This window comes from Xyrauchen texanus, chromosome 38, assembly GCF_025860055.1.
Source record: "Xyrauchen texanus isolate HMW12.3.18 chromosome 38, RBS_HiC_50CHRs, whole genome shotgun sequence".
Taxonomy (NCBI): Eukaryota; Metazoa; Chordata; class Actinopteri; order Cypriniformes; family Catostomidae; genus Xyrauchen; species Xyrauchen texanus.
Window position 1 is genome coordinate 4,062,531 of NC_068313.1, and position 18,985 is coordinate 4,081,515.

General features: G+C 39.5%; 1 protein-coding gene across 3 annotated transcripts; it reads left to right on the forward strand.

The window, feature by feature from the left end:
- Positions 1-7,347: 7,347 nt before the first annotated feature.
- On the forward strand, positions 7,348-17,674 carry LOC127631785 (delta(3,5)-Delta(2,4)-dienoyl-CoA isomerase, mitochondrial-like). Of its 3 annotated transcripts, none has more exons than XM_052110127.1 (10): positions 7,348-7,575; positions 10,512-10,704; positions 10,879-10,967; positions 13,030-13,154; positions 13,643-13,691; positions 13,836-13,900; positions 14,860-14,930; positions 15,609-15,680; positions 16,391-16,541; positions 17,050-17,674. In XM_052110127.1, the coding sequence occupies exons 2-10, from the start codon at positions 10,550-10,552 to the stop codon at positions 17,152-17,154; spliced, it is 882 nt and encodes a 293-aa protein (XP_051966087.1). In that variant the 5' UTR covers positions 7,348-7,575; positions 10,512-10,549; the 3' UTR covers positions 17,155-17,674. The 3 variants fall into 3 exon arrangements, with proteins under 3 accessions (XP_051966087.1, XP_051966084.1, XP_051966085.1); XM_052110124.1 differs by having other exon boundaries at positions 10,536-10,704; XM_052110125.1 differs by having other exon boundaries at positions 10,541-10,704.
- Positions 17,675-18,985: the final 1,311 nt, after the last annotated feature.

Consider the following 18,985-nt stretch of genomic DNA (forward strand, 5'->3'; position numbering starts at 1 on the left):
CGAGACAGTCACAATGTCGGTGGGAAACTGCTTTTATTTACAGCATAGCAGGCAAAAGTACAAACAAGGGTAAATCCAATGAGAGTGGTCAACGAGAGCGGGAGGTCGAAGCCGGGGAATCAGAATGGAACAAAGGGGCAAATCCGGGAGAGAGTGGTCAACGAGAGCGGGAGGTCGAAGCCGGGAAAACAGTTAACAACTAGGGCGCAGAACTAGACGGGACTAGTGGGATCAAAGACAGGGGAACTAGGGGAACACTCGAGCTGGCAAGCTAAGGGGTAACTATTCACAGGGGAGTTCGGAACTAGACGGGACTAGTGGGGGGCAAAGACACGGGGAACTAAACACAATAACCAACAGGAGTGAGACGAAAGGGTTGTGATATATATAGGGGCGAGTGCAGGTGTAAACAATGATGGGTGATCAGACGAGTACAGGTGAAACTAATGTGGTGACTGAGAGCGGGCTTGCGAGCCCGAGGAGGGAGACCTGCTAACGAGCATGAGAGCTCGAGGGAGCAAAACGAGCGTGCAAGCTCGAGGGAGCAAAACGAGCGTGCGAGCTCGAGGGAGCAGAACGAGCATGGAAGCTCGCGGGAGCAAAACGAGCGTGCGAGCTCGAGGGAGCAAAACGAGCGTGCGAGCTCGAGGGAGCAAAACGAGCGTGCGAGCTCGAGGGGGCGGAGCGAGGGAGCGGGGTTCGTGACAGCAGCTGGGATCCTTCATGATATGGTTGAGGGTGGAGACTTCAATCTTTTAATTGCCCCAATCCATTTTTGTTATTAACAATTTTTATTGATTCCAGTGATAGATTAAATAAACAGAGAGGAAATACGGAATCAAATTATATGAATTTTAAATCCTTTCTTCCAAACAACTCCGTGCACCACTCACGAAAAATCGATCCAGTCCTTGATCATAGTGATACAATGGTGTGTAGACCATTTAAAGCTTGGGTCGGGAACCTATGGCTCACGAGCCACAAGTGGCTCTTTGTTAAAAATCAAGTGGCTCATCGGGTGTCTCACCATTCACCAACACATGATAATTTAAAACTTTCTAGAGATAATTTTCTTGCAGAAAGTGTGGGTGCGATTGCAATGCTTGAAGTCAATGACACAGTTTTGATTTCCTTTCTCCCAAATTTGTCGTACAGCCTACTCATTGTGAACAAAGTTTTGAAATGAACACCCGCCAAATGCAGATTTTTCATGCAGAGTATTTTGCTGATGTACCAGCCACTGTGGAGGGTGATCTGTAAGACTTCTTGGATTGATATATTACAAGAAATTAGACACAGAGATGCATGTTTGATGAAACATTATTATATTTTGAAGAACAGACGAAAGAAAAGCCATCTGATTTGATATGTGTGCGCATTGAGCTCTGCTGTTCATGAGTGCATTGAAAGCGCTTCTAAATGACATGCACATTAATAGAGTTCTGGGCCTCGTTTCCCAATAACTATTGATTGTAATGGCAGTGACTCCTGAAACGTGCATGTGAGCTGAGTAGGGTGCAAGCCATGTTTTGCAGGGCTTAGAATGCACCTCTGGGAAGAATGGCACTTTACGCTGGGGAGTGGATTGATGCCGGCCCGTGTTCAGATACCATTCGCCTTGTTGTGAGTGCTCAGGTTCAAATGAAGGAGACCATTCGAGCTCCACGACTGCTCTGGAGAGAATGTGCACCAGTTCGGCTTCTAATCTGCCAACCCTTTTGCTCGTGGGATAGTCAGACAGATCATCAGCCAAACGGTACCATACTTTACCTTTAGATGCCACAATAGACACAGCATCATATTCTGGAAATATTCCAAACAAAATGTAACCGTCATTGTTGACAGAGGCACCAAATTTTCACCGGCATTCTCCATGGGCGATAATGCTGTAAATGGAGAGTAGGAAGCCCGCAAAGCTTGTGCTGGCGGGAGACTCTCTTCAACTCCGCCTCGTGCACACCCTACTGAGTTACGCCCAGAACCACAGTGGGGGTGTTACGAGAGGCTGCAGATGAGGTGGCGGAAAGAACGCCACCCGTGAATGTAGTATTTTGATGCTCATGCGCTCGCAGTGAATGCATAGGGCATCCATGAACACTGCTTCAACGTGGGTGCTGTCTAGGCATAAATGACAGCGATCATGCCCATCCTGCGGTTGGATGTTTTGTCTACTGCATGGGATAAACTTGCGATATTCCATCCTTAAAAGGACGTATATTTTGTAGTTTTTTGCTGTGGGTAAAAACACACACAAAACAATTATACTTGCAAATAAATACTTTGCTAGGCACCCAGGGAATAGGTCTTCTTCTGAACCTGGCAAAAACTCACACCGCTAGGCAGGAGGGAAGACATTACTGTCCGCTGAACTCTGTGCTACAATGATAGCACAGCACTAACGATTACATCCTTTTGTAGAGACATCACTACATTTTTGGTATACAAAGGCATTTCAATACAAAGAGTCTAAGACATATAGCCTGTGCAAAGTGCACTGCAAGTCACATCTATAGTTTTAATATTATTCATATTTGACAAAGAAAAACACAAAAGATTTGTAAGAATCCAAAACAAAAAAGACAGCCCAGTTGACCATGTGAACCAAGTCACTTTTGATTGGCGTAGGACACCTTTTGGGGGATGCGGCCAATTTCAGTTCAAATGTTTCCAAAGAGGAAGAACACACTCTCTTCCTCTTCGCTCTTCGGTCATCTTCTCTCGTCTGGTCTCTCCTGCTCTGCTGACTGCTCAGACTTCGCTCTGACACTTCCCTCGTAGTCTTCTATGAATCTACAAAAACAGATCCATGCCATGTGAGGTCCAAGGAAGCTCGGGACTCAAAGTTCCGAAGAAGCCTCTCACTCTCTATGGTGCATGAGAAGGCCTCGCTTCAAAGTAAAACATCATAATTTATACAGACAATAACTCCAATCTTACAGAGGTCCAAAACATAGACGGAACAAACTTTCGACCAAGAGCCAAGAACCAAGCAACACAAAGAACGCAAGGAAACACCACAACACGCAAGTACATCTCCAATATTGTGCTCAAAGTGCTGGTGTATTTGTTAAATACTTTAGGTAATCCGATAGCAAATCGATGTAGACTCAAATAAGGATAAGTGGTTCTTAAGGTATTGTCAACAGACTCCATAAAGTTCATCTTCACTGTATTGATAATTTATTTCACATTCTGTCACTCTTTTCACCAGCCTGTTTTGTGTATATATGTGTTAGATTAGATTTATGTTTAGAATAGTAATAAAGTTTGTCTGTGTTCAGAGATGATTGACTGTGGTATATTTTGATAAATAATCTCATCCCTGTTTCTGAAAGATTTCGCTTCAAAGCTGTACCTAAATACATGTGATATTATTTTCAATAAGCCATGAGAATAATATCACTCCAATAACTGAATTAATCATAATTCACATATTAAAGCTAATTCCTTACAGTAGAAATTGTGAGTGGATACAAATAGACGTTGTATTAGGATTTAAATGGTGAAGAATCTATTAAGACAAATAATCTAGTTATTTGTAATTTATCTAATTTACAATGGTTGTCGAACTCGACTAATTCCATTATACATGCACATTTCTACAAGCATATATTTCATGAAGAGCGATGTTTTTGCTGTCTTACACAAATAATATCACATGTTCACTCATCACATGACCACTTATGAGAAAAATATCCTATAAAGTATTTTAAATGGTCAAGCACAGACCTCGACACTTGGTACATAAAACACGACAAGGTTAACAATCAACAAATTGATCATTTTATTACAGAGTCAAACTCATCCTGATATCACAAAACAATGAGTTACCATGACAACAAAATAAACAATGTATATGTAATAAAACAAAATGCCAAAGGCCATATTATTCATGCCCCAGTGCATGCTGGGAAGAGGGTAAATGGTAATGAACCTGTTATGAATCAGACGAGGGCAGACGAGGATTAAGGATCTAAATACAGCTCTTTAATGAAGGTGCAAAAGGTGAACAGGATAACTAAAAATAAAACAACACAGGGAACAAACAAAACATCCACTGGGGGAAAACAAAATATAAACATGAAAAACATCCACGAAGAGCATGGGCAGGAGAAACATCGAGGACAACCATAACATTCATTTGACGACCGACCACGAATGAACAAACAACAGGGTTTAAATACAGAAGGATGATGATTAAATTAAACTCAGGTGAGAACAATGACACTGGCAGTGATGAGGGCAGGGATGACAAGTGAGAAACACAGGGCAGACAACAGGGGATCGTGACATAACCCCCCCCCTCAAAGGAGCGGATTTCAGACGCTCCTAAAATGTTTTTTAAAAACCCACAAAAACAAAATCATCCAAAAGGGGGAGGGGGGGGGGGGCAGTCCCCTTCACTCCATGGATGATGTCCCCTTCACTCCATGGATGATTTTGTTTTTGTTTTTGTGGGTTTTTAAAAAACATTTTAGGAGCGTCTGAAAACAGACAGTCCAAGGGGGGCACAAGGGGCAAACAGACAGTCCAAGGGGGGGCACAAGGGGCAAACAGACAGTCCAAGGGGGGGCACAAGGGGCAAACAGACAGTCCACAGGGGGCACAAGGGGCAGACAGGCAGTCCAAGGGGGCCACAAGACGGGGACTGGGTCAGGAGGCCTGGGAGGCGGCCACAGGACAGGGACTGAGTCAGGAGGCCTGGGAGGTGGCCACAGGACAGGGACTGGGTCAGGAGGCCTGGGAGGTGGCCACAGGACAGGGACTGGGTCAGGAGGCCCGGGAGGTGGCCACAGGACAGGGACTGGGTCAGGAGGCCCGGGAGGTGGCCACAGGGCCACAGCCATGGAGAACTCAGAGGGCGGAGCTGTGGAAGGCGGAGCCATGGAGGATTCAGGTGGCAGAGCCATGAAGGGCGCAGCCGTGGAAGACTCAGGTGGCAGAGGCGTAGAAGGTTCCGGAGACAGGGCCGTGGTAGGCGGAGTCATGGAGAAATCTGTGTGCAGAGCCGTGGAAGGCGGAGTCATGGAAGGCGGAGTCATGGAAGGCTCAGGAGGTGGAGCCGTGGAAGGCAGAGCCGTGGAAGGCTCAGGAGGCGGAGCCGTGGAAGGCTCAGGAGGCGGAGCTGTGGGAGGCAGAGCCGTGGAAGGCTCAGGAGGCGGAGCTGTGGGAGGCGGAGCCGTGATAGGCTCAGGAGGCGGAGCCTTGGGAGGCGGAGCCGTGGAAGGCTCAGGAGGCGGAGCCGTGGGAGGCGGAGCCCTGGAAGGCTCAGGAGGCGGAGCCCTGGGAGGGTCGAGGTTACAGGCGCTGGCTCTGGGACGGTCGAGGCTACAGGCGCTGGCTCTGGGAACGCCACCAAGGAATACTCGGGGAAATCCGCCACATTTGCCAGCTCCAGAAACTCACGAATGTGGTTGTCCTCCTGCTTGAGGCAGAGAAGCCTGTAGTTTGCCTGGTGAACTGCTAGATCCATTTCGTCTTCGGTCGTTCTGTTATGAATCAGACGAGGGCAGACGAGGAGTGAGGATCTAAATGCAGCTCTTTAATGAAGGTGCAAAAGGTGAACAGGATAACTAAAAATAAAACAACACAGGGAACAAACAAAACATCCACGAGGGGAAAACAAAATATAAACATGAAAAATATCCACGGAGAGCACGGGCTCCCACATAAAACCTTTTGTTTAGGCCAATTTGAACTCAAAGAAATGCAGTAAAAAGCAAAGTATGTGTTTAGTGGTCCATATCAGAAAATACTTCAGTCCAAATATTTATAGAAAATGAAAGTTTTTCCATCACATATATAGTGTTTATTATATCTACCAATCATCATCAGTTGGCTCTGGCCAATTAATGATGTATCAATTTCTTATCATTGCTGTCTCACCCATCAAATGTGATGTTACCCAAGTATATTGTTTCACATTCAGAGCTTCCAAATTATTTTTAATCTCTTGCCTATAAGGAACAAGTACTAGGCATTCCCAAAAAATATGATAATGGTTGGCTTCCTTTCCTCCACATAATCTCCAGCTTGTACATAACTCCTGACTTGTGGATTTCCATTTCCATTGATTTACAGATTTTCCCCCAATCCTCATCAGAGATAATCATACTTCTCCTAATTTTTTTTTAACATACAATGTATCACCAGGATTGGTTTGAAGAAATCCATTATGTAGTTTAGAAATGACCTTATAACATGAGTGAGATTTACATGCTGATAAAAACACCTTCAGTATTCCTGTCTCAGCTGTTTCTAATACTGACCTAATATTCTGACTGAAATAATGTCTTCCTTGGAGGTATCTATAGAAATCAATTTGACTGAGTGCATAATTTTCCTTTAAATATTCAAAGCTTTGAAATAATCCTTTATAGAAAAATGTAAAATAATTTGAAATAAATTTTCTAAACCAATTTCGAAATCTTTCATCTGTTCTATTTGGGACTAAATCTGTGTGAAATGCACACCATCTTAAAATTCTAGATGCATCTTCTAAACCACGGTCTCCTGCCAAATATGTATGAATATGTCAATCCATGGATTTGTTCCATCAAGCAACCTATTCTTTCATTTATTATCTGCAATTAAAGCTGCTATTGTAACTCCTAACATTGTGCTGTCCTTCCATCTGGCTGAATATGTTGGGCAAATCCAGCAGACTAAAGGCCTTAATTGGGCTGCATTATAATAATGTCGTAAACCATAAGTACTTTAATCAGTCATTGAAAGTGTCAAATAACAGGAGAGTTACTGAGATTAAGTGACTAGTTTTAACCTGGTCATGTGATTCTGACATGGCAGCCCCCATGTGCGGACCCTCTCCCTCACTCCTCTCCCTGTAGATTAAAACAGCTTTTATTAGGTTACTGATATTACCAGAGTCTTCGTTTTATTGTGTGTGGTCATGACTTCCTACACAGAGTGCACCTTTAAGGCATATTTTCTATAGCCTAACAGAAAAGAGGCTTGAGAAACTTCAAGAAAACATAAGAATAAAAGACCTTCATTATGGAACATTATGAAGAAAAATACATTTTCTTAATATTAAAGTTGTGTATCTTTTGCTGAATACGTTATGAATTCAAAGGAGAACATGTTTATAGTTTTTTTTACGTATGTTTTATGTTTTGTTTTAATGAATGCATTATCATAAAATAATGAAATAATGAAAAATTTACTGAAATCGAATTGTTCTGCAAAAATGAAAAGTCTCTTTGGCTGTGAAACTTGTCCTCAGCGTTACTCGACAACAGTCGACACATTGCACGCTGAGGACGTCTGCTGGTGAAAAGACTGGAAACACGAGCAGCTTGTTTGATTGACCTCAACGAGCCACCGTAGCCTACTTCATAGTAGAAATAAACATATGTGGTGAACTGCCAAACATAAATAAAAATCCCTTCTAATACTTGCTTTCAGTTTTTGTGAAATCTTACTTGTCTCACACCGCTTCAGTAGATAAAACGACATTATTGAAGTGAGTTTTGTGGGTGAAAAGATCTCCAGCTCTGTCAGAATATATTGGTCAAAGGGCGTCAATGACATATATACTCAGATCTGCACTAATAAGTAAGTCATCCTGTTTGATCATGTGTCTAATTTATTATATTCACAGTTTTAAATAGATTCGCAGTTTGGATATTTAAATATGAATTATATTTGTGTTTATGTCGCTGTGAAAACTAATAGATCATGAACCATGAAATATTTTATGACACTGAACATACTTTTTAAGAAAACAAAAGTGCATCGTCAGATAGACTCTTTTATTTAGCCAAAATGACCCAATATCAGTTTCTTTTACATTGTAATGAGAAAATATTGCTTTTCTGTTGCTGTAAAAGTCGGTGCATGTTGGTGAATATATACCAATAAACAAGTTGAGGAAAGTTAACTGGGTGAAAGGTCACTCACTCAGTTAAAATAGGTGTTCTCTGTTCGTTTATTTATATTAATTTGTCCTGTCACTACTTGCCAATTAAATTAACAAAATAATACAATTAAATCGATATGGTAGAATTAAACCAAATCAAGGATTAATCAAATCAAAAAGTTGATTAGTAAATTACACTAAACCGCATGTAGCAGAAATTGCTGGCAATGAGTTGGCAGTTCTGCATACTAAAATAAAATCATCATTAAAATTGAAGAGTTAAAGTTATAGAGAAAGAAGTGCAATAAAAGGAAAGAGTATGTAAATTATATTTGCATACCTATATAATATACAAATGTATAAATGGTACAAACATTTATCTTTGTTATTATTATTATCATAAACCTATACAGTGACCTACAGTGAAAAAATATTTTGGACAATTAAAAATAGATGAATGTTATTGCATTAGATCAGGACCCCTAAATATGATGGGACCCAATTCCTAAAATATTATGGCAATATAAAAGGGAAACACTCATGATTAGTCTTTAGGGAGCATAAGGAATATATCGTCATTGGTCCCAAATCACTCCTCCCCTCCTCCCAAGACTTCACTCTCTCCGTTGATGGCCATACAGTTACCACCTCTACCCAGATCCGAAATCTTGGTTTCATTTTTGACCCCACACTCACATTTAAGCCCCATATCCGTCATATCACCAAAACTGCCTTTTTCCACCTACGTAATATTGCTCGTCTACGCCCTACCCTCTCCACATTTGCTGCGAAAACTCTCATTCATGCAATCATTACATCAAGACTCGACTACTGCAATAGTCTCCTATATGGTCTCCCATCCTCTGATATAAAAAAACTGCAATACGTTCAAAACTCCGCTGCTCGCCTCCTCACCCACACCCGCTCCAGAGACCACATCACCCCTGTCCTTCAACAGCTTCACTGGCTCCCTGTACAACAGCGCATCCATTACAAAGTTCTGCTCATCACTTACAAAGCCCTCAATAACTTGGCACCTCCATATCTCACAGACCTCTTACAGCATCACCGCCCCTACCGACGCCTCCGCTCTGCCGACTTAGGCCTTCTCAAACCCATCACCAAATCAATACACCGAACTTTGGGGGACCGAGCATTCGCCATCGCTGCCCCCACCCTTTGGAACTCACTCCCCATCCATATCAGAAACATCGGACTCACTAACCACCTACAAAAAACTGCTCAAAACCCATCTGTTTCACCTTGCCTACAATCTATAATTCCACTCTCACCATTGATTGTTTCATTTGTAAAGCGTCTTTGAGTTCCTTGGAAAGCGCTATATAAGACTTATGTATTAGTATTATTATTATTATTATCAAGCAGCACTAATAATGTCAAATTTGCTAAATGTCAACTAAATAACTTTTTAGTAAAAGAAAAATACACTACTAAAATTTGAAGTGGACCCTCTAGCACCCTCTTGATGCCCCTTGGAAATCCTCGGGGCCCCAGTTTGAAAACCCCCTGCATTGGATAACAACATTTCAAGCACAATAACACTTTTCTAGCCAAGTTTTTTAGGTTTCAAATGATAAAACAATAGATATACTGTTCAAAATTAAAAGTATTTGTACACTTTCTAGTTGTCACATTTTAGTGGAACATGTCCATATTTAAAGGGATAATTCACCCAAAAATGAAAATGCAGTCATTCACTCACCCTTGTGTTTTTCTAAACCCACATGTCTTTCTTTTTTGGTATACAAAGGGAGAAATTTTGAAACAGTGTTTACGCTCGCTAATGTCATACAATGGCAGTGAATGGTCACCACATCTTCACATTTTTTAAAGGACACATATGTATAATTCAGAAGTGTAATAAATAATCCTATGCGGCTCTAGTCTTGTTCTGAAGGCATACGATAAGGTTTAGTGAGAAACAAATCAAAATCAATTGTATTATTTAGTGAAAATCTTCACTGACCATTGCTCTCCTGGGTACGTTAATTAGAATGCATGAGAGCAGAAGTTCACACAGCCCGCTTGAGAGATGGGCCGTTCAAGTGAGAACTCGCTGTGATTTTGCTACAACCAGACCACCACTGAGATATTTGCAACAGAGCACACTACATCTGCACACAAACCAGAAAATTGAACTTAGAAAACACATCTAAAGATTTGGAAGTCAAAGAGGAGATGCATTTCTATGCAGGGGCTGTGTGAACTGCTGCTCTCGTGCGCTCTCATGAACGTGCACAGGAGAGCAATGGCAGGTTGCTCAGAACAAGGCACGAGTCAGATGGACTAATTTATAAGACTTCTGAATTATGCTTTTGCGATCTTTTGAAGCTTGAAGAGGTGGTCACCATCCACTGCTATTGTATGAGATCAGTGATCTTTTTTTTAAATTATTTCTGCCTTTGTGTACCTAAAATATGGGTTTAGAATAACAAGTAAATGATTAATGACTGGTAAACAAATAATGACTGAATTTATTTTTTGTGAATTATACCTTGTGATGAACAACATCTGTGGTTACTGAACTTCATATATCCACTAAAAATCATATTTTTTAGTTTATCTTTACTTTGATAACATTTTTTAAACTGGTGTGTTCTGTTTCTGTCAGAGTTGACGTGTGTTGTCTGATCAGAACAGGGTCTGTTGATGCCTGTCCTGAATGCTGTTAGAGGAATGTCTACTTCAGGAGGTCCCACCCCCCCCTATACCACCCTGTCAATCACCTGCCCGGCTGACACCATCACTCACGTTGAGTTCTGTCGACCAGAGAAACGTAACGCAATGAACAAAGCATTCTGGAGGTGATTTGTGACATCTATTACCATATCAAACACTGCTCAATTCAGTATTGTTCAGTGCATCCACTTCACCCAACCTTAACTTAATGTGAACGACAAATAGATTTCAGTGACCACAATATACAGTACATGTAATAATGTTGAATTGTCTTCTGGGTATTTTTGTTCTGTTTGCAGTGAAATGGTTGACTGCTTCAATCAGATCGCTGAAGACTCAGAGTGTCGTGTTGTGGTTTTCTCAGGTGCTGGGAAGCTCTTCACAGCTGGTAAAAATGTCAAATACTATCTTGCCCCACTTGATGAATATGGCTAGTTGTCAGTCTCTTTCCCTTTAATTGCAGGTTTGTCTGTGGGGTGAACAACATTCTTCATTACGACAACATTAACTGAGAGTGGTGATCTAATTTAGCAGATAACAATGCTAATTAATGGGTTTTGTTAGGACAGACACTATTGTTATCATTCATTCCTGGGTTTAGGGATTTGAACAAACTCCTAACCATTTTCTGTCATAGTCGTATATCAATGGACCAAAATATCATAGAGACTTGGGGCTCTTCTGACTTGTACCAGGAAGCAACCACCCCGCAACGTCCTATCAATCACCCAGAACACTCAAGGCCTGTTGCTGATCGCTCCACGCCCAGTATGTGTGATGCAAATTTTGTCATCAGTAGTCTGTGCGGCCCAGATTTTCTTGACCCACGGTTTCACAATGCAGTTGTAGTGCGCATGCGTCAAATGCATTCATATTCGCTCACGGTCAGAAAAGTATACTTTGAAAGGCAACAAGGTCGGCTGTGCGCAATCTGATCCGGAACACGTAAAAACTAATTATACCCGGGCCTTCAGTATCCACATAGCAACACCTTGGCAACCAACCACAACACCTTAGTATTGTGGCAACTACTTTTCCATGGGCAAGCCAGGCACCATGCACTTGTCTATAAAATGTAAAAAAAACAATATATAATAATTGTAAAAATCTGGTTATACGTGCTCTCCCTTTAACAACTACAATTGTACCTTTAAGAGAAACATTCAGTCTGCAGCACTAAAGACACTATGCATACAGTCCACACGCAGCCCAGATTTTCACGACATGTGGACGCGGTCCTCGTCTGTGCGCATTGACTGCACTAAAAGGTGACCACAAAGCAACTGTGCCATACGTCGAACACATTCATATTCACTCACTGTCAGAAGAGTATAATTTGAAAACCAACGTGGTCGACAGGGCGATCCGATCCGGAACGTGGTAAAAGGAAATATACCCGGGCCTTAAGGCTGTCAAATTAAAATGTAAAAAAAAAAATCTTAAATTCGAATATTTGATGAATGTAAGATAAAAATGCATTTAAATTTTAGATGTGTGCCAAGCACTGACGATGATTAGTGTCTCGCAGCACAATGGGTCATTGTAATCACCATTTTTGCACCACATCCAGCTGTTTTTTGAGTGTCTCATGCAGGAATGGCATGCTTTTAGATGCCATGTTAGGCAAAAATAACTTTTAAATGCATGTCTCTAGACAGTTGACTAACAGTTGACGTCTGGCTTTTTAATGCAGGAACGCTGCGATACATGCCATTGCACGTTAGTTTAAAATGGTAAGCATTTATGTTTGCTATAATATAACACAGTGCTGTTTAGTTTATATGTATTTGTTGCGCTCTCTTGTGGACAACGTCGATTTAAAAATCTGGTGATCACTGATATCTTGATTATATGGAGCCCATATAGAGGACAAGGTGGGAATAATTTTTTTTTAAATAGTTTTGCGTACCCTCGTCTAGTTTGCATTCCCTCGCAATATGTTTACCATGGTTTTACTACAGTAACCATATGTTAACCATGATTCATAGATAATACAGGAAAACTATGGTAATAAAACCATAATTATGAGGTTATTATGGTTTTACTACAAATATCATGGCTTTACAGTTGTATTATTGGGGCGGCTGTGGCACAGGTGGTAAAGCGGGTCGGCTGCCAATCACAGGGTTGGTGGTTCGATTCCCGACCCACACGACTCCACATGGCGAAGTGTCCTTGGGCAAGACAAGGCTGAAGCCAAAACGTATTGTGCATACCCTTTTAATTATGATTTTTATTACCATAGTTTTAATTTCCCTGTATTATTAATATGGTTTTACTATGAATATCATGGTTTAAATATGGTAACTGAAGTAAATGTATTGTCAGGGAACACAAAACTATTCCCGTCATCTACGGGGCTTTGTACGATTTTGGTAATATATAGCAGAAAATGTCACATTTTGTTTCATGGCCCTAGTAAAGACTGAATAATAATTCTCTGCACACAGGTATTGACCTCATGAGCATGGCCAGTGATATTGTACAGCCTGAGGGAGACGACACAGCCAGGATCTCATGGAACGTGCGCCGGACCATAAGCAAATACCAGGAGACCTTCTCTGTTATGGAAAAGGTTTCTGTTTTACATTGTCATTCATGTCACTGTGAGAGCATTATAAAATATTAAAGGTTTTAAAGCGCTAAGAACAGATAGTATGAGAAGTAAAAGAAAGAACTCTTCACCCACAAATTTAAATTCTGCTCTTTTTCCATACAAAAGTGTGTTTTCCATACAAAAGTTCTCCATGTCTTCTGAAGTCATGTCATAGCTTTGTGTGAGGAACAGACCAAAATTTAAGTTGTGAATCTCTTTATTTATTGATTTACTCCCGCCTGATCAGATCTGTCTCAGAACTTTGTTTGCATATTTAAGAGCTATAAGACAAGATAAAAAAAATAGTATACTAGAGAAGTAGGTTACTTCGTGATGGGGTCCTGATGACCCTGTTGGTGTTTATTTTGTGATCATGACTGGCTGACTGCATTATCCCATACGTATCTCATACACAGTCTGTTTCATCATGTTTCATCAAGTCTCATCGTGTCTTTTTCTTTACACAGTGTCCAAAACCAGTGATAGTGGCCATTCATGGAGCATGTATAGGAGGGGGTTAGTTTCTACATGTCCATCACTCTTTATACGTTACACTTTCTAATTGTTGGTACTGATATGTTAAGTACTTCAGCAGACAGTAAAACATATTGTTGCAAGCAGTCGTGTATGATTTGTTATGATTTGTGTCTGGTGTTAAAGGAGTGGATCTGATCACGGCATGTGATATACGGCTCTGTACACAGGATGCCTGGTTTCAAGTCAAGGTTTGGATGCTCTTATTAGATTCTAGTTGTGATTTAAAGGGATGTTCTGGGTTCAAAAAATGTTAAGCTCAATCGACAGCATTTGTGGCATAATGTTGCTCACCACAAAAATGTATTTAGACTCGTCCGACTATATATATATATAAATCAGGTTAAAGTGAGCCACTTGCAATGCAATTAATGTGGCCAACTTTTGGAGAGTTAAAAGGCAGAAATGTGAAGCTTATAATTTTATAAAACACTTATTATTGCTTAATGAAAAGTTGTTTAAATCGTAGTTTTAATGGTCGTTTTAGTGTTCACATTGTTATGTAGTCATGACAACGAAGATGTACAATTTGAAATAACTTTCCTTAGAAAGATTAGTAAGCAATTTTATTACACTAAAATCATGTTTACATGCATATTGTTTATGTCGTGTGGCTATATATTTTGAAAAAGTGTGAAGTGTGTATTTGAATGTTTATGGATTGGCCCCATTCACTGCCATTGTACTCTAGTGCCCCACCGTAACCCACATTTTTTCAAGAAAAGTTGGGACAAGTTGAAATAAATGTTTGTGGTAATTAACATTATGCTACAAATGCTGTTGATTAAGCTTAACTTGTATTGAACCCGGAATATTCTTTTAATGTTTATTAATCATCATATGTAATTTTTAGGGTTTGTCTGTCAATTGATTAATACATTTATTCAAAATAATTACATACAGGTCAGGGCATGATTACATTTTTTTTCACTTTTGTGTTTTGTGTTATGTTATTATTTGGTATATTTGTGTAATAATTTTTGTTGTTATAATTCATTAATTAATTAAAAGTGTTAAATTGACAGCCCTAAGGCAAAGTTTGTAAAGAATGTAGTCCCAAAATAAAACTCTGTACTCCTATGCATACAATACATTTTAGATACATGTAGATTCAAATATGATTGTAAATTGTTTGCTGTTTTCTCTTGAGGAAGTTGACATTGGCCTGGCAGCTGATGTTGGGACTTTGCAACGCCTCCCCAAAGTGATTGGATGTCGTAGGTATGAGGTTTAGCCCCTGAAACTCTGGCCAATGGGATAGATAATTAGTCACATGTGGTACTTAAAACTAAATCTGAACTTTTCACAGAACCCCATTACTTTTTGCATTTATGTTACATAAAATAATGAGTTAAGACCTGATTCCTCTGCATCTACAAATGAGTGCCATCCTAGGGTAATGATGTATAAATATGAATATAAATATATATATTTTTCAGATAGCACTAAAATAGTCATGGATCAACTGAAAGCTCTTATTCTCAACAGTGCATTTAAATGATATATCTACATCCTTATACTCCACATCAGCTCTTACCTTAGGTTTGTTTCTTCAAAATGTGCCATATTATACTTGTCTGTGAGCTTGCGTTGGGTAAAAAATCTAATGGTATGTCTTAGATGTCCAGAACAATATGCAGTGCGGCAGAAAAAGCTTGATAAACAAATAACCAAAATACAGTATGTTCTATCAAAATATGAGTATTGATAAATGACACCTAGATTAAGCAATATTTTGCAATTAGTCCAGTGTCTTGAGGTGAGCTTTTAATTTGGGATGTGAAAAATTGCATGCGGCAGCCGAAGTATGCAGCATAGTTTAAGGGGACAGCCTAAATATAAAACTATTATAGATCCTTTTGTAATTCAGAAGTGACATTTTCTTACGTTCTCTTTCAGTCTGGTAAATGAGCTGGCTTTGACTGCGAGGAAGATGTACGCCGATGAAGCCAAGAGTTGTGGATTGGTCAGGTGAGATATGTGAATCTGAATTTAAATGGGACGAATCCTACACGTTTTGTAAAGCAGAAAAGCTAAAAGTGATAAAATTGCCTCAAAGATGTCATTATTTTTGGTCACAATGAGTGAGAACATTTCATTAATCACTTGGTTTGTATTTCTGTGGTGATGTCCTGGTTGGTCCCACCCACAGATAACTCTCATATGTCCAAAATCTCTCCCCTCTGTACATGACACATCATACAGTTTATCTTTCTGATTGGCTGTGATTGTGTTGATTGTTCTGAATGTGTCATTCACTACAGTTCTACGCTCAGTAGATAAAAAACCAGCCATGATTTTGCTACTTTACCTTGAAATCTTTTATATTTAAATGACCTTTTTATGATTTAGAAACCTTTTATTTTGTAGAAATAGGTAGAGTGCTTGCCAATGGGTCACGGGTTTGCTGATGTGTCCAATCCTTCAATTACAGCCACTTTAGAAAGACTGCATACCTGTAACATTGTAACAGATTCACAAAACATGTGCTGAAATGTGCCACTCCAACTGATCACAACCATAATGATTTTTGAAATGACCGATTTCTGTAGATTAATTGAAATAAATGGTGTGATGAATTGGGAGTATGCGTGATAATAAATATGGATAAAAATTATTTTGTTTGTTTGAGAACTGTAGTAGACATAGTTATTTGTGTGGATTTCTCTTCTCTCGCGCAGCTGTGTGTTTCCAGATAAAGAGACGATGATGGCCGGAGCTATGGAGATGGCAGGAGAGATCGCAAGTAGGAGTCCTGTAGCGGTACAGGGAACCAAAGTCAATCTCATTTACTCCAGAGATCACAGTGTTCCAGAGGGCCTGAATTACATGGTGAGATCTGATGTTCTCGTTCTATACAGCATTTTATTGGTCAAAAATCTCTATAAAACATGATGAGTAATCAAGATTTTTTATCTGTTATGAAGAGAAAGACTGTAAATTTTAAATACATATATATTGACTCCAATGTCTCTTGATTGCTTTTAAAATCTTTTTATGGAGATCTCAAGAGCAGATTTACATTTTTAAATCAGAATTCGACTTTCTAAGCTGTCAAACACCCTATTCAGGAAGACCTCTTTGAAAAACGCCCTTTGTACAAAGCTGCCAGGAATTGTTCCTGGCTGGCAGCAGATGCCCTAACCCTGCCCCCACCTCGAACCAAGGCATCAAACTGAAAAACGATGTCTTTTTGGCCATATTTTGTTCAAAATGCTGTGACGCCTGTTCTATCTTCGATTCCTCTAAAAGTATATTGGTGCCCTTTGAAGCCGTCTACATTTGTAGCCCATCGTTTAAAAAAAACAACTCTTCCTTTACTTCCTGTTCATGTCTGCAGGCCACCTGGAATATGAGCATGCTTCAAACCCATGATCTGATGAAATCAGCTCAGGCTGCCATGGAGAAGAAAAGCCCTAAAGAAATTACTTTCTCTAAGCTCTAAGACTCTACAGGAGAATGCATGCATACTCAAACCAGCTTCAAAAGTACAGGAAGATCGGCTAATGATTTAGATTTGATCTGCATATCTTTGTCGACATGATTTTTTACAATTAAAATGAATTATGTCTTAAACTTCAGTGAAAGCGAATTATTCTATTTTTCTGGGATTGCCTACTATTACAGTGCGTAATACATTTGCAATCATATGATTTTATGATGGTGATTTGTGTTCTGCATTAAATGACATTTGACGTCAGATCTTGTATGAACTGTTACAATATTTTGGGACTTAAATAAAAAGGAAGACTGAATGTTTGTAGGCAAGATGCCCCAGGAAAAGATTTTTTTTGTTTATTTCACAGCAGTGTTGGGTTGAAACAAACTAAAAGTAACGATGCTACTAACTTAAGTAACTTTTTCAGTAGCGTAACAGAAGCTCAGCTATTTTCACAACAGTGTCCCTGATAGACGTCTATTTGATGTGTGTTTTATGGAAGACGTATTTGTTAGGTTGCTCATCTGCAATACACCAATAAGATATTCAACAGATGTCTTTGAGATGTTTATAATTTATAACGTTTGGGGTTGTAATACAATCTCAGTCAGACTGGGTGGGTGCGCGTGCTTGACCTCAATTTATTTTTTGCTATATAATCTAATTTGTTTTTTTATCCCTGTTATGATTTATGCTTAATTATTAGCCATAAACTTTTGATTTAATTATTTTGTACAGTGCTCCAGTACACTCACTACACATATTCATTTATGTATATTCATTATTTCCCAAAATATGCTAAAGACGAAAATATAAATGGTGGGATAATCAGCCACAATATTAAAACCACCTGCCTAATATTGTAAAGGTCCACCTTGTGCTGCCAAAACTGTGCCAACCCTATTCTTTTCAACACAATTTTTCCAATAAATGTCTTCATTGATTCATAAACATATAACAAAATAAAAAACAACATACACTACCGGTCAAAAATTTTGAAACACTCATTCTTATTTATAATTTCTTTTTTTCAGATTTTAGAGGAATAGTAAAGCCATAAAGTCAAAACTATGGAAAAACATAAATGGAACTATGATAAATAGAATTATGTTGTGACAAAACAAAATAAAAAATAAATCAAAACTGTTATATTTTATCATCTTCAAAATAGTCACCCGTAGCCTAGAATGTATGTACTCTTGACAGTTTCTCAAGCAACTTCTTGAGGTATCACCCTGGGATGCTTTTTAATCAGTATTGAAGTAGTTCTCATCTATGTTGGGCACTTATTGGCTGTTTTTCTTTATTATTTGGTCCAAGTCATCCATTTCAAAAACTACGTTTTATAATGAAATAAATTAATATGGTTTAAAAAAATAATAATTTTAATAATATTTTTGTCTACAAAACTAATTTCAAACATTTAAGCATACGCCTTCAGATCAAAAGAGTTTTAAGATCATGAGAAAAATTTAGTCAAGTGTTTCAAAACTGTTGACCGGTAGTTTATTGTCACGGTCTCGCTCACCTGCACCGTGTTTCGTGTCGTCTGCACCGTGTTTTCTGTTTCACCCGTCACTAGTCACTTTTCACGTCACGCTCCCTTGTTGTCCGCCCCGTGTTTTCTGTTTTACCGTTCACGTTCCTTGTCATGTCTTCCTTGTTGTCCGCCCGTTTCACTGTCTCGTGAAACTGCACTTCCTTCTTCCGTTGTTTCCGCCCTGTCGGTGTTATTGTCGCACCTGTCTGTCATTCCTCATTACGTGTCTCTTTATTTAAACCCCGCTGTTCTCCCTTCCCTTTGTCGTGCGTTGATGTTCCGTGTTCGCACTAAGCC